The 21167-nt window shown below is 37.0% G+C and overlaps 1 protein-coding gene across 1 annotated transcript; it reads left to right on the top strand.

The window, feature by feature from the left end:
• The first annotated feature begins 650 nt into the window (after nt 1–650).
• LOC122275945 (cullin-4-like) lies at nt 651–20569 on the top strand. Its single transcript, XM_043085294.1, has 17 exons — nt 651–1154; nt 2713–2828; nt 2937–3283; nt 4549–4729; nt 4952–5074; nt 5308–5595; nt 7942–8067; nt 8203–8304; nt 8388–8441; nt 18315–18421; nt 18521–18581; nt 18682–18813; nt 18925–19062; nt 19185–19265; nt 19454–19534; nt 19655–19735; nt 20065–20569. The coding sequence occupies exons 1-17, from the start codon at nt 803–805 to the stop codon at nt 20176–20178; spliced, it is 2484 nt and encodes an 827-aa protein (XP_042941228.1). The 5' UTR covers nt 651–802; the 3' UTR covers nt 20179–20569.
• The last annotated feature ends 598 nt before the right edge of the window (nt 20570–21167 follow it).

The following is a 21167-nucleotide window of genomic DNA, read 5'->3' as shown; positions in this document are numbered from 1 at the left end:
TGCTTTAGATAATGTAATTTGGTCACGGATGGCTTTGCCAAATTGGGTGCTAATGGTCAAACTGGATATTGGTCTTCTTTATTCGAGCTGCCTGCTTACATTAGAGGTAATATCCGGCTGGACAAATGAGGTTTCCCTTACCTTCAAAAAATTCAAAGATGTTGCTAGATGTTACGTGCATTGACTTTATCTCTAGGTATGTCTCTCTTTGCACTCCGTTATTTCCTTTCTTAATCTTTATTCGTGCAGGTTTGTCTTTTGCAGGATTTGTTTTGCAGTTTTTGTTTTGCTTTCCTAGGGCCAATGTATTGTGTTTGTATTTATATTATTGGTTTTTAAGGTCTAGGTTTTGGTTTTTTTGTAGCTTCTAGGACTTGAGTTGTAACCACGGTTTTCTTCCATTATAAGTGAGAGTTTTTTAATAAAATTAGGACGGGACTGCTATGTGTGTGACTTCCAGCTCTTTAAAAAAAAAACATAATAGGCGTGCAATCAAATTTATTTTAAAAAAAGAGAGTATATGTATCCAATAAAATATACGTGTTCAAGACATTAATAATTTTAAGACATTAATAATTTACATAGGACACTTACTAAAAAAAAAAAAAATTGACTTGGGATAAATAATCTCGGATTCTTAGGAAAAAATATAAAAAATACGCCATCTCTCTCTCTCTTTCTCTCTCTCTGTGCCTGTGCTTCTGTCCCTCGGTAGGCATATCTGTTTCGTTCTCAAATCTTCGTTTCCTTCGTCTGTCTCAGTTTTGCGCTTTACAATGCCATCTTGATCACCTTTTATTTCATGTCTCTCCCCAACAAACGCTCAGCCACAACCACCAACGACGCCACCACTATCCACACTCCCACCTCCTCTCCTCCGTCTTCTCACTTCCCCCCAATGAAAAAAGCCAAGTCCCAAGCCGTCGCCTTCGACCCCAGAAACGGCCTTCACCACCACCAAGACTTATCCGCCGCCACCACCGCCAATAACAGCAACAACGTCGTCGTTTTCGATCCCTCTTCTATGGTCCTTGACGACGATCTCAAGCCCGACGACTCCTCCGCCCCCGCTCGCTCCGTTGCCGCCAATTTGGCCAGGAAAAAGTCCCAGCCGCCTCAACCCGCCAAGAAGCTCGTCATCAAGCTCGTCAAAGGTTTCTAATGCTCGTTTATATTGATAACGTTTTTATAAATTGGGAATTCTAGGGTTTTTGTCTGTAAAGTTTTCGCATTTAGCGGGAATTCAAGGCTTTGGCTTTGATTTTTAGGTGAGATTGAGCGAGGATGCCTGGATTTTATGATATTTTTACAGTCTATAGAGTGGGGTTTAGAATTACTTTGATTTCTTGGGATCTGTGTACTGATCCAAGAACCTTATTATAATTTAATTCCCTTAGTATTGATGCTTGAATCCCGTGTGGAACCTATGCAGTTTCAGCTGTGTAAACTAGTTGCATATGATTATTTTTCGTAGTTATTTGAGTGCATGTTCTTTTTTTTACTGTTGAGTTAGGGCTACCGGTTATGTTACTCTTATTGGTTTCCTTAGGGTTAGCATGCTTGGGCTACTGATTTGATGATTATTACATTAATTAATGCTATCTGCTTGGCTATTAAACATCTAGAAAAGTGTCATGTTGTCATACGGTAATTTAAAGTGAGTACTTGTTTTAGGGCACATTTCTTTAGGGGTTGGCGAATAAATAACAACAGCTTGGAGTTGTTACTTTTAATCCATATCAAGGGTTCTACAAGAAACAAATAGTCTGTACTGTATGTTGTTTCCGCATAACTTTATGTTAGCTATGCCTATGTTCCTCTGGTTAGCCCTTAAACATTGTTTCGCTTTGTTATAAGCAATCTATAATTGTCAAGTATTGTTCCTCATTACCTCTATTCATGTGATACTCCATATGATAAGGATAAGAATAGGTGGTGTATGGCATCTCACATTGCTTGGGAAGGAGAAGTTCATGCTCTTTATAAGGTTTCAATGTGGCTCTAATTGTATCATTGACTGGTTGTTTTAGGTATAGGCCATGTGGATTGGGCCTTCCATTGGGGCATTACAAATGGTATCTGAGTCTATCCCAACTAGAAATGTGGGACTTGAACCATGCCACCTATAAAGGATAGGCCCGACAGAACGTTGGAATTTAAGGGGGGGGTTGTGATGCCCCATATGATAAGGATAATGATAGGTGGTGTATGAGATCTCAACTTGGGAAGGAGAAGTTCTTGCTCTTTATAAGATTCTAATGGAGCTCCAATTGTATCATTGACTAGTCCTTTTACAGTATAGGCCATGTGGATTGTGCCTTCCATTGGCATTACAACTCAGCTTTGATTTGACAATGATTTCAATTTTTGTAATGTCATCATTGTTATGTATTCATTGTATTGGCCATTCAAACTTTTATATGCATTGCCATTCTGAACTTTATCAGTGATCTTTAATTTTTTTTTTCCCCTGTAGTATGCCCTATTTATCATGTTATTATGTTTGCTTACTGCGTGCTATTTGTCAAATAAGAAATTTTATCCCATTCTTAGTTTTTTTGTGCTAAATGGGTGATGCTTAGACAAGTGGTTGATCTGTTTTAGATAATCATCACAGTGTGACCTTGTGGAAAATGATGCCAATTTGTTTGATGTGGTGCATATGGATGGAAAGAAATGACATATTTTATTTTCCCTTTTGTTTCTTTGAAGCTAAACCAACGCTCCCTGCAAATTTTGAAGAGCTTACATGGGCAAAGCTCAAGTCAGCTATATCTGCTATATTTCTAAAGCAACCAGATCCTATTGACTCAGAGATACTTTATCAGGTAGAGTCTCTGCTACATTTCTCTCTTTCTCTGAACTTCTGTGTTTTTTCTAATTTACAATTTCTCATTAATTATGACTACTCAGCCAATGTTTCATGTGTTCCTTAGGCTGTTAATGATCTTTGTCTGCACAAATTGGGGGGAAATCTTTATCAACGCATTGAAAAGGAGTGTGAATTGCACATATCTTCAGCATTGCAATCCTTGGTTGGCCAAAGCCCTGATTTGGTGGTATTTTTATCACTTGTTGAGAGATGCTGGCAGGATCTTTGTGACCAAATGTTATTAATTCGTGGTATAGCTTTGTATCTAGATAGAACATATGTGAAGCAAACACCTAATGTACGATCACTGTGGGACATGGGATTGCAACTTTTCCGCAAACATCTTTCATCGTCTCCAGAAGTTGAGCACAAAACTGTCACTGGCCTTTTAAGAATGATAGAAAAGGAAAGGTAAATATAATTCTTTTAAGTTGTAGTTAGTAATAGTATAGTTTGGAGATTCCAGGGAAATATAAATCTTTGGTTTCAGTAGTTGCTAGCCTACTGTTTTGAGGCTTTATGGCCCCTTCTTTTCGTGCTTGGTTTTTTGTGCTTCTTTGTGAATCTCTCATGTATTTTCAATCTTAGTGTGTTGTTTGTGGGTTGGAGTTGAATAAAGAAGGTATCTAGTTCCAAATGACTAAATTCGTTGGAGTTGAATAAAGAAGGTATCTAGTTCCAAATGACTAAATTGTAAATTACCGTGAGCTAGTGAGATGAGAAGTTTTGATTGAATGAAATAGTATGCTTATATATATATATTTTTTTTTTGATAATTATTAAGAGATTTTATTACCAAGAGTAGGCATAGCCCAAATACATGAAGTATACAGGAGAAAAAACGTACATATACTCTAGAAACTGAAAATGACTAAAGCAAATCAAGAAAATTATCTCCATTCAATACAAGGGCCTTACCCCAAACACACAAGGTATTAAAGAAAAACTCCCTGAGTTCTCCCATGAGTGTTCTCTATCTTCAAAGCACCTCTCATTCCACTCTAACCATAAGCACCACATCAAGCACGAAAGAATCATCTTCCAAATGGCAGCTATATGTTGACTCCCCTCAAAACCTTTCCAACATGCTAGAAAGCACGGTTGAAAATGGTGTCCTTTGGAAGTTTAAGAATACTGGGTACCCCCTCAATAATCCTCAATGGTGGCTGAGGCAGTTTCTTTCCTTTTGCTCTGTGTGGGGTTTGGGGTTCAAGAATATTTTTAGGAAACTAAAACTGCTGATTATTATCTCTAGTGGATTGGGTCACAAAATATATTGGTTGCAGGGAAATGACCACCATAGAAATGTTGTGTATATTTATGAATATTAGTTTAGAATTTGTTTTATGTTCCTTTTTTGGTGTGAGGGTATTGGAATCACAAAATGACCAGAGTAGAAAAGGCTTGATGCGAACAGTGTTGGATTATCAAGAGAAATATATCTTCTCAGTTGATATGTACTATATTTTTATATTTCATGTAAATGGTCTGAGCATGTAATGGATGGAATTATGTCCAATAAAACGTTGGCGTTCCTGCCAATAATGATCATGTAAATGATTAAGGACCTTTTGTTTTTTTTCTTTATATGCGATTGATGGTTGGATAATCCATTACCATATTTAGAAACTTTGTATTTAAACTTGTAATTTGCTTTGTTCTATTTGGTATTTCAGATTAGGTGAAGCAGTGGATAGGACTCTCCTTAATCACCTTCTGAAGATGTTTACTGCCCTAGGAATTTACTTGGAAAGCTTTGAGAAGCCATTCCTTGAATGCACATCTGAGTTTTATGCTGCTGAAGGCATGAAGTACATGCAGCAATCCGATGTTCCAGATTATTTGAAGCATGTGGAGGTTCAGATTGTTCCTTTTTTTTTTCCCACCCTTCTCTCCCATCTAACTACAAGCGCTTGTATGCTGTATCTTACTTTTTCCGTGCTATATTTTTAGTTAGTTAATTGTGTAAATTACTTGAAAAATGGTTTGCTGAGTGCAAAACTTTGATCTAGCTTCTCATCTGATTCTACATACTTTCTGTTTACCTTTTAATGCTTTGTGGTTAACATATTGTTGCAGGCAAGGTTGCATGAGGAACATGACAGATGTTTACTCTACCTGGATGCAAGTACAAGAAAGCCACTAATAGCAACTGCAGAAAAGCAACTACTTGAACGCCATATATCTGCGATTCTTGATAAGGCAGGAATTACTGCATGGCTTTCTCATTCTTCCCTTGGTTAATTCTTTCCTTCTCTTTAATTATTGCCTTCTCTATGCAAATAGAAAAGTTTCTCATTATTTTTCTTAATAGGTAAATGAAATTTTAAATGGATAATTTGAGAAGTTGCTGGTAATCAAATAAAAATTTCTCATCATTTTTAGCAAGACTTACAAAAAAACTCATTTTAAACAAGCCTGTCTATAATTCTTAGGGGTTCATGATGCTAATGAATGGGAACCGCATTGAGGACCTCCGGAGGATGTATTCGCTGTTTTCAAGGGTCAATGCACTTGAGTCTCTAAGGCAAGCCCTTAGCTCATACATCCGCAGAACTGGACAGGGTGTTGTCATGGATGAAGAGAAAGACAAGGATATGGTTGCATCCCTTTTAGAATTTAAGGCTTTGCTTGACACAATATGGGAGGAAAGCTTTTCCAAGAATGAATCGTTTTGCAATACCATTAAGGAAGCATTTGAGCATCTCATCAATCTTCGTCAGGTATTGTGTTCCATTTGTTGGCAATGTCATTTATAAATTTGATCAAATGATACTCTCTACCATAATTTCATATAAGGAGTTGGAAGGTAGAAATTAAAACCAAAGGAAGAACAAGATACAGGCTTGAAAGGATGGATTTATGGCCTGTTTGGGAGTGCGGTGGGAGTCTTAAAAAGTGCTTAAATAGTCTTAAAAGCTCTTTAATGAAAAAATTAGGTCGTTTGGGTGTTATATATTAAAACACTTTTAATCTCAAATAAGCTAAACGTACGTTTGAGGAAAAGCATCATTTTTGATGCTTTTCCTCAAACGTGCTTTTTTGAATGCAGAACGTAATTCGAATTTTAAAAAGACTGTCAATGGACGAAAATATCTATACAACTTTAAGATAATTACAACTTTCAAACTTTCAAGGTTATGATCATAATCTTTAAAAATTTAAATAATTGTTATTTCTATCTCATAAAATACTTTTTTAATTTGTTTCCAAACAAACGTAACATGTTTAAAAGTGTTTTAAATATATGGTTACCAAACAGTAAATAACTTTTTAATAGTAGAACTTGTTACTTAAGTTATAAGCTATATTTCCCACCGCAATCCCAAACATGCGCTTAGTGTTAGCAAGTGTTAAGCTCTAGTTAAAAGAGTTAACAGTAGTTTAAATAATTTTTAGTATCACAATTGGATTATTTGCAAATTGTCAAATTGCTCAATGTAAGTTATTACCTCTTTCCCTCTTAACTTTCCTGGAAAATCAGATTTTTCATGTGCTAGGATCATGTAAGAGTTTGACATATAATCTGAAATATAAATGGTATAAATCAATCCATACAGAGATGTTAGATTCATTCTTTCAAAAAATAAAGTTAGTTTGGTGCAATTATAGAATTCCTTGGCTTCTAACTTGTGGGTTCAGTTTTTTTTTGGATAAGTAAGAAAGTATATTAATAAAAGAATAGGCAAAAGCCAAGTTCAGTACAAAGAATGTCCTATCTACGTAGGAGCAATAGAAGCAAGGAAATCATGAAAATCTTGGCCTGTGGGTTCAGTTTTTGAGAACTACTTCATGAAAAATTGCTGAAGTGTAGCCAAAGGCCTGTGGCCTGATTGGCATAACCCCCTAGCCTCCAAAATGGAGGTCTTGGGTTCGAAACCCCCCCTCCCCAAATGTATCAAAACAAATTGCTGAAGTGTAGGACTGTATCCTAGGACTGTATCCAGATCGAACTTTCTCAAGGCCCTGCTTTGCTTGTTACCACAATGACTAAAGTCGTTACTTTAGATCTCATCTCATCTTTATCACATCAGATCCAAACCGGATCAACCTTTCTTGGAGTGAGGTAGCATGATTTCACTGTTTTATGCCCATGTGTGTAAGGTATTTATTTTTTGATTAATAGTCCAAGGTTTTATTAAAAAAAAAATGCACAAGACGTGGTTGAAGTTCACAAGATGTATACAAGAGGACCATGTGTGTACAGTTACCTAACCAAAAGAATAGAAGTAGAGATAAAAAAACAAAATGGCTGTATTGGTAATATTTAGGTTTTTATGTTCTTGTAAAGAAGGAAGTTCTTAGAGTCAACCACTAGAAGTGGCTTTCAATCTTCTTGGTTGGTGAAGTTTCATTTCATTGTTTTGAATTGCTCTTCTTTTTTCTTTATCTCTGGAGGAGGGATGGCAAGAGAGACTGAAGAGCCATGTAGCTTATATTATGGGGCTGTTACTGCTAGAATTTGGAATTGAAGCTTCTATCTGAAAACAGAAAAAAAGAGTGGAAGAAGCATTTATTGAGGTTTTTTTTTTTTTCATGAGAAAAAGTGAATGCTTCTATTGGGGATAATAAACACAGGAAACAGAATAGCCAAAATGTGGTTGATTAGCAATCCTAGAATGGATGATCCCAAATTTTAAGCATTTGAGACGAGTGTTAATGCATACCATTTTTATGCATATGCTTTAATAGGAATACAAAATGTGCCCAAAAAAATTTATTGTTTTTATTTTACAAATTGTTGCTAACAACATTTTCTTGTGGATCCAGCATGTGAACTGCCGGACCTCGTCTGAACAATCCAATTACTACTTTTCTATGTAAAGGATCACAACTTTTGAACATGATACCTCATATAACTTTGTTACATTATATTGAGTACCCTAAACAAAGCTGATAATACTTGAAACCACTAGGTATTTTATCTTTTACAATGCAAGTCTTTCTAAGAAAGAACATTTATTCAGGAACTCATCAAAATCCTTTTCAATCTTCACCTTTATTATCAATCACTCATCATTTCTTACATATTTCAATTTGACGTACAATGTTTGTTCTTCTTTAAATAGAACCGACCTGCTGAGCTTATTGCAAAGTTTCTGGATGAGAAGCTTCGTGCTGGGAATAAGGGTACTTCTGAAGAGGAATTGGAGGGTACTCTAGATAAAGTTTTGGTTTTATTCAGGTTCATCCAGGTTTGTTTGACTCTTGGATGGACTAACTAAAGTTCTATTATCGGTTAATGATTCATTCACTTTTTACTTGCTTTTTTTCTCTTGTGTCTTCAAAATAATTCTGAGAAACATGTCCTATATTTTTGGTTAATGAAGGGTAAGGATGTGTTTGAAGCATTCTACAAGAAAGATCTTGCGAAAAGGCTGCTTTTGGGGAAGAGTGCTTCCATCGATGCAGAGAAGTCCATGATCTCTAAGGTTAGGGATCAATATTCTAGTCTTATATACATTTGATTTTTTTATGTATTCATAATATTTACAAGTTTTTATTGCCAATGCAGCTGAAGACTGAGTGTGGGAGCCAATTTACAAACAAACTTGAAGGAATGTTCAAAGTATGTACTTAACCTAAATATGTTTAAAGAATGCATATTAGCTTATCAGTGTTTGGTTTGGAATTTTTTAATTTTTTTTAAAGTAAGAAAAAATTATTAATCCTCATAATTAGACAAAGTCCAAGTACATAGGTAGCATACAAGAGAAATATACCTAATTACAGCGTACCTACTAGCAAAGAAAGAAGCATACAAGTCATTACTTTAATACAATAGCCTTAGCCCAAAGTAATAAGATTGGTTAAAGAAAGCTCTAATAACAACCCCCCCGCCCCCCACACACACCAAAAAAAAAAAAAAAAAGAAAAAAAAAAAAAACAGAACGTTCTCTTTTTTCAAAGCATTGTCCATTCCTCTCGTTCCATATACACTACATAAGACATAGAGGCACCATCTTCCAAACCTTTGCTACTTGACGATTTCCTTGTACTCCACTCCAACAAGCCAAGAGATCGACCTGTAATGCCCCAATGGAAGACCCAAATCACGACCTATATTCTAAAAGGACTAGTCAATGATACAATTGTAGCCACATTGGAATCTTATAAAGAGCAAGAACATTTCAATCAAAGTGGGATCCCATGTACCACTCACCCTTATCCTCATCATATGGGGTATCGCAATCTACTCCCTTTAAATTCCCGACGTCCTCATCAGGCTAGTCTATCGTAGGTGGCACGGCTCAAGTCCCACATTTCTGGTTGGGATAGGCTCTGATATCATTTGTAACGCCTCAATGGAAGGCCCAAACCACATTGCCTATACTCCAAAATGACTAGTCAATGATACAATTGGAGCACCATTGGAACTTTATAAAGAGTAAGAACTTCTCATTCCCAAGTAATGTGAGATCCTATACACCACCTCTCTTTATCCTTATCATATGAGATATCACACCACCACCCTCTTAGGCATCATCCAAGCAATGTCCAGCCTTACAAAGATATCATCCCAAAGAGCCTTCGCCACGTCACAATGGATAAGAAGATGATTTGTTGATTCTCCATTCCTTTTGCACGTGAAGCACCGATTTATAATGAAAATACCGTGCTTCCTCAGCTTGTCTATGGTCAGAATTTTTCCGTGAGAGGCCAGCCAAGCAAAAACTGCAACTTTTAGAGGCGCTTTGCTTTTCCAAATACGCTTCCAAGGGAAAACAGTAGATTATTGAAAAGTCAAAGCATTATAAAAGGATCTTGCTGAGAAATTCTTGTTCCCGGGATGAATCCACAGCAGTTTGTCCTCTAAACCATGCTCCAAAGACGATGCATACAGGGTACCGTATAAATCAGAAATATCTCCTACTTCACAATCTTGAACTGCTCTTATAATAGCACATTCCCCTGCAGCAGACCATTTGAAGTGTCCATATGACCAGCAACTGAAGCTTCCTTATACAATGCTATTCTGAAAAGAGAAGGAAAAGCCTCCTTAAGAGCAACCTCACCACACCAAACATCAAACCAAAACTTGACTCTAGTACCTCGACCCACCATAATCTGAAATTACAGAAGAAATCCTCCCAGCCCTTCCTAATAAATTTCCAAACACCCACACCATACAAACCGTGCACTTCATTAGATATCCAACTTCCTCAAGTGCTCCCAAATTTAGCATCAACCCACAGTCCTCCATAAAGTATCACTTTCTTGGTGGTACCGTCAAAGCCATTTAATAAAGAAAGAAAGTACTTGGGGAGATTAGATAACATACTCTTAATAAGAGTGATTCTACCCCCTTTGGAGAGATACATCATTTTCCAACCAGTCAATCTATTCTTAATTTTTTGGATAACCATCCCATATTGACTTGGATTTATGAGGGGCCCCCAATGGAAGACCGAGGTACTTCAAAGGCAAAGAAGAGACCTTACAACCCAAAATGTCAGCCAAGTCTTCAATAGAATTAACCAAGCCAACCGGTACCAATTTAAACAACTTATATAAGTTAACCTTAAGGCCGGAAACAACTTCAAAACAAAGCAAGAGACTCAATGATCGAATAAGATTAGGATCTGGCTCACAAAAAATTGAAGTATCATCAGCAAAGAGAACATGAGATACATTGATGCTTCCAAATGATGTACTGCCCACTGAAAAGCTGGACAAGAAAGATCCATCCACCGCTGCCTTCAACATTCTACTCAAAACATTCATAATTGAAACAAAGAGAAAAGGAGATAAAGGATCTGCTTGTCTCAAACCATGGGAGCTGTTGAAGAAACCCTTGGGAGTGCCATTGACCAGCATCGAGAATCTAGCGGTAGTGATGCAATGCTTCATCCAATTGCACCACCTCTCCCCAAAACCAAATCTAACAAGGATGTAGAGTAAACAACCCTTGTTAACATGATCAAAGGCCTTCTACTATCCAAACATTCATTTGCGATAAAGACTGAGTCCAGAATCTGTCTCCCTTAACAAAAGCATTTTGTGGCTTCAAAATAATCTTTTCCATGACCGTGCTCATACGATTGGCAAGAACCTTGGATATGATCTTGTAAACTCCGCTCACAAGACTAATGGGGCCAAAAGCTTTCACCTCCACTGACTCGGCCTTCTTTGGATAAGGGCTATGAAAGTGGCATTAAGGCTTTTCTCGAATTTCATATGCGAGTAAAATTCGACAAAAACCTTCATAACATCCTCCTTGATAATGTCCCAACAGACCTGAAAAAAAGCCATTGAAAAACCATCAAGTCCCGCCGCTTTATCGCAGTCTATACCTTTCAGCACATGATACATCTCTCTCTCTTCAAACATTCTCTCTAACCAATCAGCACATGATTGATAAATCGTGTCATATCAACCCATCAACCTTAGGCCTCCAAGAGAATTGCTCCGTAAGTAGATTGTAAAATAACTGCACAGTGTGTTCCTTAATATCAGATTTGTCTGTTGGGCTTGGGCTAGGGCTTTGTTAGGTTCATTTTCCTAGATGGTTTTTTTTTGGCACCCCAACTAGGTGCTTTCTCTTGTATACATCCAGTGTACTTGGCTATTGGCATTAATAAATTTTTACTTATAAAAAAATATAAAGAAAAAAGATCTGTCCGTAAGAATATTACCTTCTGAATGCAAAACCTCGATAGCATTAAATCTTCTATGAGAGTTGGCCACTCTATGAAGAAATCTGGTGCACTTATCTCCTTCCTTTAGCCAAAGGGCCTGGGATTTTTGTCGCCAAGAAATCTCTTCCATAAGAGTTAAGTTTTTCCAGATCAGTCACTGCCATAATCTTCCTTGCCTTCTCCTCATCTGTGAGAATCTCGGCAATCTCCTTCTCATCAAAGCATGATAGTTCCTCTGGTCGTCAATCATCCCAAAATCTTCATCATTCTACCGTTTCAAATCTTTCTTCAAAGCTTTAAATTTTCCAGCCAACGCAAAGCTCTAGGCATGCCAGAAAAATCATCAGAGGACCACCACAATCTCACCTTCTCTACAAAACCATCAGCTTTTAACCACATATTTTCAAATTAAAGTATCTATGTCCCTTATGAAGATCCCCACATTCTAACAAATTAACCAAGTCGAGGTCAAAAATAAGATCAGAAAAATCTGCCATGGCCGGGGTAATACTAGAATCCCCCGACCTCTCAATCGGGAAACGGGTGGATATTAAAGTCCTCCCCCCCTCTCAAAAAAGAAAAAAAACACTATGGCCCACCCCACCAACTACATAAACTAGCAATCTCCTCCCAAAGGAACTGTCTACTGCCGTCTAGATTAGGACCATATACACTGGCAAAAGACCAATTGTAACCACCATTTACATTTTGAAATGAACAAGCCACCAAATAATCCCCAACATACTCCTCAAACCATATTGACAACTCTCATATCTCACAACAAAAGAATCCTGATGCCCCATTAGAGGCAAGATAGACCCAACCCATACAAAGACATCCCCATAGACTTCTAACAATACTTCTATAAATAAACTTTAGTTTGATCTCTTGAAGACAAATGATATCAACCTTCCAACTTCTTAACAAATTTTTTACATGGAGGCGCTTACAAGGATCATTCAGCCCCCTTACATTCCAAGATAAAATCTTAGGTTTCATTAACATAGATATTCGCCCTAGCCTTGCTTCTTCCCCTACTTGCACTACCTTCCTGAGCATCATAATTAATAGAGCAAGCAAGTCGCTTCAACTTCCTATCTTTTTTGGCATAAGACCTAGCCAAGAGGGGCTGGCCTGCCTCAATAGCCATGAGGAGGGCTTTAAAATTGGTCTTCAAAACCGTCACATGAAATCCATATACATTCCCGATTTCTTCCACTTTCTATAGAACCCAATCTGACTGAAGATTTGTCCTACATGAACCTGGCAGCACAGAACAGATAGGACTTGGGGCGTTCGCAACTCCTTCCTCACCATAAAAAAAGCAGTCAACACCATCTTCTGACTCCCTACAGACCAACTGCAACTCAGACAACTTCACGGATCCTTTTTCACACAGCCTCCAAGTCATACTCAAGAGTGCATGGAACCCAACCCTAGCATAGTCCTCAATGGACTTGTCCTGAATGTGCGATCTACACCCATGGAAGGACTCCCACGGCTATCAGCAGGCTGCAGAGAGCCTCCAGTTATCTGTGGCGACCCATTTTCGGCAACAAAAAAGGGAGACAGCAAAGTCACGTCGACCTCAATAGTCTCCTTAACCAAATCTTGACTTGTATCACACAGGAAAACATATTCGTGCTACGGCAAGCCAATTAGAGGGTTGCGGGCATCCAATGACCTTTTTTTTGCCGGTTTGGAGGTCCCTGAATAATGCGACGATAGTGCCTGGGAGGGAGCCATGCTCTGGCCGAGGAAGATCCGGATAGAGGCTTGACACGCAATTCTCGCTTGGACCGTAAGGGTTGGGTTAGCCTACCCAACTTCAAACCCGGCCCAACATCAAATTTAATCCCTTTAAGCCCAGACTTATTTTTATCAACAAACCCACAACTCAAGCCCAAGCCCGCATCTACCTTACAAGCTTTAAAATCCTCTCCTGCATCCCCGACAACTCAGCCTTAACTGCCCAGAGTGCCCCTTCAGCTTCCCCCACCGCCGTGCAAGCATTGAAAGGGGCACTTCTGCCAACTTTTGACTCCAGGCGCTGACAATTGGTAGTAGCATGTGAAACGGCCTCCCTGACTTTTGAAGTTTCCTCCCCCAATTTCTTCTTTTGCTTCCAGTCATCATCCACCGTCCTAGCTGAAAGTCCTCCTGTCGGAGTAGGAGCCTTATTCCTCAAAGCTGTGGCGTACGACACACCATTGGGAGAGGAGGGCCCAACCATAACATATGGACCTCCAATCCCCCTACGGCTAATCAAAGATGACTTTACTCTGTTTTTGTCTGTAGAAACAGAGGCTAACGAACCTATGAGCAAATGTAAGTTGTAAACAAAATCTTCCCAACCCTGACCATTACGACCTTTGGGAATGGCCAAGACACCCCTTTTATTCCCATTCCCTAACTCATTCAGTAGCAAAAAATGCCCCCTCAAGTTTTTCAGGAGTGTTTGAACTAGTCCTCCACCATCCTAGCCAACCAAGGAGCCGACAGCAGATGAAGAGAGAAGGAAGTTGACACCCTTCTACTCTTTTCAGTGATACGGATATGATCACCGCCCTCCTTTGCAAAAACAAAGGACTTCAATTCCACCCTTAATCTCCTAGTACGACATCTGCTTGAGTCTCAGAAAAAAGATGAAAGCAGGATGAAAGGGATTTTGGAAATTTTTAATTATCATTATTGCGATTAATTTATCATATAATCGAAATTGTAAATTGTGGGCTCTTTTCTTATTAAAAAATAAAATAAAATTGTGGGCTCTTTTCTTACCCCCCTTGGGGGTTTGTGACATTGTGTTAAAGGGTTTTTAGAAATTGATATTCGCTTATATGTCATTATCTAGATTTTGCTTCCAAGACTTGATCCCATGAATGGACAGCTGTTTCTGTTCTATCAGCCAGCCTACACATTCTTGTTTGGAATGACTCTTGTGATAGAATGACCTTCCAGACCATCCGTGTGGTTTGGTGTTGAAACCTGAGTGCTGGCCTCATTAGCTCATCTCTAAAGTGAAGTTGAGACTAGGGTCTCTAGTAGTTTTCTTTACCTGGTTTGACGGTTCCAGTGCGTTCTAGGTTTAAGCTGAGGTTACAATATTATATTAAGGCCGAGAATCTTTGTTTAGTCTCATTATTGGGGTTTTCATTATGGGAGCATTTGTGTTAGATTTCAACCCTCTTAGCCCATACTAGAATCATGTAAACATGAAATGTATCCTTCTTCTGGAGGCAATGTATAAATATGCATATATTGACTTATTTCAGTTCTTATGTGACAGACCATTTGCATTTTGAATACCAGATCAACTTTTTATATTTTCTAGGAATCCAGACCTAGAATTAGTCATGGTATAAATTTAGGGGTGAGTTTGGTCCGGTCCGTGGAGATTTTGTGGACCGGACCGGACCTATTCGGTCTAGGGTTTTCCCACCCTAGACCGGACTGAACTCCCTAAGGGTCGGGACGGTCCAGTCTCATTCGGTCCATTCGGTCCACGGTTGACTTTTTTATTTTTATTTTTTATCCTATGACATTTTTGTTTAATACTTATGTAATTATATTGTGATATATTTAATATATATATAGTATACTATTATACATATTAATATATATATATATTAGTAATATGCTAATACTATTAGTCTATTTGTATATAGTAAATTATTCATAAAAAAAAAAAAATTGTATATAGTAAATTAGTAATAGTTATTAACTTATTTACTATAACTAATAATACACTAGTACTAATACTATAACTAATAACTATATGTAGTAATAGTAATACTATATGTAATATACTAGTATTACTATATATCTTCAAACACCACACATTTATTAATACTCTATGTCATACTATATTAAATAATAGTAATACTCTTATTACTAATACTCTATGTAGTTATATTAAATACTATATTACTAATACTCTATGTAGTTATAGTGATTTAATACTAACATATTACATATTAAGTTAACTATGCTAATACATAATAAATTTATACATATATGATATATTATAATTTATACCATAACTCTTATAATATGTTGATATATTAATATATACTAGTACTATATATTATAGTTAATATTTATTTATTTTTTGATAAGTAAATAAATTATATTATCAAAAGAATAGGAAATTGCCCGGTACAAATTATAGTTTCCAACGCTATGTATGGGCGATGGACATCAGAAAATCATGTAGCTCTAGGCCATTAAAGTCAACCGCTATGGTCCAAATACAAAGAGTTCTAAAAAAGAAAACTTTCAATTCCTCCATCGATCTCTCTGTCTTCAAAGGTCCTTGCATTGCGTTCTTGCCATAAACACCACAGGATGCATATGGGTATCATCTTCCACACCTCTCTTATCTGTTGATTGCCTCTCATATTTGTCTAGCTAGCCACTACTCCTGCCACCTTCTCAGGCATAACCCAAGCTAAGTCGATTCTGCCCAGCACCTCATTCCATAACCCTCTTGCTATCTCGCAATGTATTAAGAGATGCTCTACCGATTCACCCCCCTTCCTACACATACAACACCAATCTACGATGATCACCCTACGCTTCCTCAAGTTATCAGTAGTAAGAATCTTGCCAAGGGATGCTGTCCACACAAAAAACGCAGCTTTGGGAGGCACCTTATGTCTCCATAACTTTCTCCAAGGGAACTGGGCAGGTGTCTCTTGAATAAGAGCCTTATAAAAAGAGCGCACCGAAAAAATGCCTTTGGCTGCAGTTATCCACCATAGACTATCCTGTGAAATACTCGCTTCACTTGAATACAGAAGGCTATAAAAAGCTTCAAAACTGCTCATCTCCAAATCTTGTGCCGCCCTACTAAAGTTGATCTTCCATTGGATTTGCTCCCCAGATCTTATCCTTACTTCTGCTACCGACGCTTCAATATCTCTTGCTACTCTAAATAGTGTAGGAAAAGATTCCTTTAGAGCAACATGGTCGCACCATGTGTCATACAAGAACTTTATGCAGTCTCCTTCTCCTAGACGAAAGTGGGTATGGCGTGAGAACACCTCCCACCCTCTTCTTATATGCTTCCACAAACCCACTCCGTTTGCTCCTCTCACTTCTTTTGTGCACCAACCCTCCCATAATTCCCCATATTTGCTCTCTATTACTGTCTTCCAAAGGGATTCGGGTTCCTTATGATACCGCCACAACCATTTACCTAACAACGCCCGATTGAAGGTTTTCATATTTCTAATACCCAAACCCCCGTTCGAGATGGGGCTGCATACCTTTTCCCACTTAACCAAATGAAATTTGTGTTCCTCTCCCAATCCACCCCACCAAAAATCCCTTTGAAGTTTCTCCAGTCGGATTGCCACCTTTGCTGGAATAGGGAACAATGACAAGAAATAGGTAGGTAAATTCGATAGAGTACTCTTGATCAGTGTAATCCTTCCGCCTTTTGACAAGTATAATCTCTTCCAACCGGCTAGACGACTTTCCACTTTCTCTATAACTGAATCCCATATTGGAGCCGCTCTCGAAACCGCCCCTAACGGAAGCCCCAAATATGTCATGGGTAACACCACTGTCGTACAGCCCAAAATACTAGCCAACTGTCTGATACTCCAGTATAATAATACATTGATACTAAATATATATAGTTATAGATTTATAATGATTTAGTTATTATGAATTTACGATTAGTATAACTATATAATAGTATTTGTATTAGACTATTAGTAATTTAGTATAGCTATATTATATTAGTAATATTAGTTATGTTGAATTAATCAGTTAGTATAACTATTTTCTACATTATTAGTATTAGTTATAGCCATATAACCTATATTAGACTTGAGAGTCTTAGATTATATAATAGACTAATAGTATTAGTACAACTGTATAAGTATACTGTATAGCTATATATTAATACTAATTATAGTGAAAAGTATAACTATATAATAATATTAATAGTATAGCTATATGTTAGTATTAGTTATACTGTTATAGTGATTTAGTATATTATAATTTCTATATTATAATTTATATTATAACTCTTATAATATGTTAATATATTAATATATAGTAGTACTATATATTATAGTTATACATTAAAGAATATAATAATACATTCATACTAAATATATATAGTTATACTTATAGTGATTTAGCTATAACTATATTAGTATTAGTATTACTTATAGTATTTAATATAACTATATAGTCTATATTAGTATAAGTATAACTATAGTATATTATAATATTAGACTATTAGTATTATTTTTTTTAATACCATATTAGACTATTAGCATTAGTTAAAAACTATATAATTAATTTATAAAATTATTTATATAAATTATATATATATTTTTTTCATTCGGTCCGGTCCGGGGTGGAAGACCCCTGGGTCCGGTCCAAAAATGGCCGGTCCAGACCGGCCGATTCTCACCCCTAGGTATAATGATAAGTTTAGACAAACTTTTTTTTGCACTGCACTAATTGTCTTGATATGTGTTGTGTATATGGGGGGCCTTATGTTTTGCTCATCTCCTGATTTCTGTATTAATGAAGTTTGGCAATTGGGAGATGAAGCATGGGTTGAATATCTACAGTTAAAGCTCACCCTGAGCTCCTGTAGGCATTTTGATAGCCTCTATATTATTCTTATCACTTTAGAAGTTACGCTATGTGCTTTTGTTTCTAAAAAATCTTTATCACTGATTTTATGTTCTGTGAAGACAAAGTTACATTAATAGATTTTATAACAAGTTTGTATGGGTTAATAATTGTTTCTGTGGTATTTGGAAAAATATTGTCAGGACATCGAATTATCAAAAGAGATAAATGAATCTTTCAAACAATCATCCCAGGCCAGGACGAAACTCCCGTCAGGGATTGAGATGAGTGTGCATGTTTTAACTACAGGGTAGGTCTTACTTTCATTAGTATCTTCAATCATAAGCAGAATATTGATTTACTTAATGTACCCAAGGAGCTTAATTTGTTTTTGGATGGCTACTTGCAGGTACTGGCCAACTTATCCTCCCATGGATGTTAGACTTCCTCATGAATTGAATGTCTACCAGGTTGGGGGAAACCACTGGCATATCTGCTTCCTACTGTCGTTAATGTCCTTGTATTTTCTGAACTCTTTTCTCAGTCTTTTCTGTATTTTTTGTGCAATAGGACATTTTTAAGGAATTCTACCTGAGCAAGTACAGCGGGAGGCGCTTAATGTGGCAAAATTCATTAGGTTACTGTGTGTTAAAAGCTGAGTTTCCTAAAGGCAAAAAGGAGTTGGCTGTTTCACTATTTCAGGTTGGTCCCTTTTAGGCCGTTGTGTTTTTTTTTGGTATTTCTTTGATTAATTTTGCTTACCCTGGTCAACAACTTAATGTATTGTGGCATGTTATCTGTCTTGTACTCCAGACTGTTGTTTTGATGCTCTTTAATGATGCCGAGAACCTAAGTTTTCAAGATATTAAGGACTCCACTGGGATTGAGGATAAGGAACTGAGGAGGACTTTGCAGTCCCTTGCATGTGGAAAAGTTCGAGTCCTACAAAAGGTAGGTTTTGCATGACTGTGAATCTCAAAGATAGTACTTGTAAAGTTGGAAGTCGTGGAATTTTTTTAATTCATTTTTTTTCATCTTTTTTTTCTCTTTTCCCATTATTATATGTTTTACAGTTTCCCAAGGGTAGAGATGTGGAAGATGACGATACATTTGTGTTCAATGAAGGATTTACAGCTCCTCTTTACCGAATAAAGGTACATCTCTTTGTATGCTGAGTAACCAGCGGCAGTTGATCCCAACCTTGAATAAGCCTGGCAAGAAAAGTGAACTTTTGAAATCAAATACTCACACTTTTGAATTTGGTTGAAAGAAATGGTGATTTTGAGTTATGATTGCCACTTACACGATGAGCTTGAATCTAACATTGCATTGATGGGAACAGGTAAATGCAATCCAGATGAAGGAGACAGTGGAGGAGAACACAAGCACGACTGAAAGAGTATTCCAGGATCGTCAGTATCAGGTTGAGTTTTTTTTTTTTTTTTCCTATATAAATATATCAACATGATGTTAACAAGATTCCGAATTGAAACCATCAACTATCCGTAAGTAATTTTTGCATTACTTGCTCGCTACATTGTAGGTTGATGCTGCTATTGTTCGAATAATGAAGACTAGGAAAGTACTGAGTCACACGCTTCTGATAACTGAACTCTTCCAACAGGTAAATGTTTTCTGTTGTCTGATAAGTGAAGCATTTATTGAGTGGTAAAGGTTTTTGGGTTTTAATCACTTGCTTAAAATATTTGAGATCTTTGGAATGCAATGCAAGGCTGGGGCAAATTCAGGTCCTAATCCAATTATCAAATACCAAGAGAAATGCTGTTGAAATATGAAGAGAAAATAGTTAATTTTATTCAATCATTGATTTTGTTGAATTGTGAAAGTGCCTTTCTGAACCGTGATTAAAAGACAATGTGATTGTTGACCTGAGGGGCATAAGATGTATTGCCTAACCGATCTATTGGAATGTATTGGTGTTATGGTGAACAGCTCAAGTTTCCAATTAAGCCTGCTGATTTGAAGAAAAGGATTGAAAGCCTCATCGACAGAGAGTATCTGGAGCGGGACAAGAACAACCCACAGATATACAACTACTTGGCGTGATTGTAAATGACACGGCAAACTTGTGTCTTCAGCAGAATCCGATGTTAGTGAAATCCCTTGCCAGATTAATGTACAGTAACTTGTAGCTTTCAATTTTTGGTTGGGGCCTACGCTGATTTTTAAAGCATATTTAGTCGCTGTTTCCAAACTTTTTCTTCAGAGGGGCTTGGTATGCTTGAAGGACACTTATTTGGCCAAATGGTTATTTCAAAAAAAAAAAAAAAAAAAAAAAAAAAAACAGAAAAAAAAAGTGATATAAAGAAAAGGGAAAAAAAGAAAGGGGAAATGCTGGAATGAATTATTTTCGGAAGAATCCCTTATTACATACTGACGGTAAAAAGAAGCAATCTTTGTATCGGAAAATCAGTTGAATTTTATCTTTCCTTGTTCAGCTGTGTCCTTCATTCTTTAGTCAAATAATTCTAACATCATTACTCATCTCTGTGACCAATCTTGTCAATGTAGACTCTCTCTCTCTCAACAATCCCTTTTTAAAGTCCAAACAGTGAGCCTTGATTCAACTTTTCAAGCATACATTTCTATCCCCAGCAACATGTCCTCTAGTTGAGTGATTGATTAATAAAAATAAAGAGAAGAAAGACGAGAATCAGAAAGAACATTTGATATCTTGCTTCGAGCCTGAAATACGTATTCCCTGAATGTTGAGAAGAAAATGTCTCTCTTTTTGTGAATTGAAGGGTATTTTATAATTAGATTTTATTATTTTAAAAGTAGAATCATCTTACCAAAATATTCTCATTTTAAAACATAATTGGGTGCCTATCGTTGGAAAATAATAGAGAGAAGGAAGGGCAGGATATAGGGTTGTTTAACCGGGTTCCAACTCAGAAATCAGGATATACCCGGACCGGAACCCGTGGTTCAAATTCGGACTGAAACCCAGACCGAGTTATCCCGGGTTAGATCAAAAACCCGGATTCCCGGTTCCGGGTCAAACCCGTTGTTTTTTTTTTTTTTTCAAGAAAACA

The sequence above is a fragment of the Carya illinoinensis genome, chromosome 9 (assembly GCF_018687715.1).
Source record: "Carya illinoinensis cultivar Pawnee chromosome 9, C.illinoinensisPawnee_v1, whole genome shotgun sequence".
NCBI lineage: Eukaryota > Viridiplantae > Streptophyta > Magnoliopsida > Fagales > Juglandaceae > Carya > Carya illinoinensis.
Note: the sequence above shows the minus strand (reverse complement) of the source record. Positions and strands in the feature narration are given on the sequence as shown.

Bases quoted from the DNA above. Each gene is read 5' to 3' on its own strand.
- LOC122275945 (XM_043085294.1), top strand. From the start codon at position 803: ATGTCTCTCCCCAACAAACGCTCAGCCACAACCACCAACGACGCCACC. The intron at 3,284-4,548 runs GTAAATATAATT...TTGGTATTTCAG, and splicing joins AGAATGATAGAAAAGGAAAG to ATTAGGTGAAGCAGTGGATA. The intron at 19,266-19,453 runs GTACATCTCTTT...TGATGGGAACAG, and splicing joins CTCCTCTTTACCGAATAAAG to GTAAATGCAATCCAGATGAA.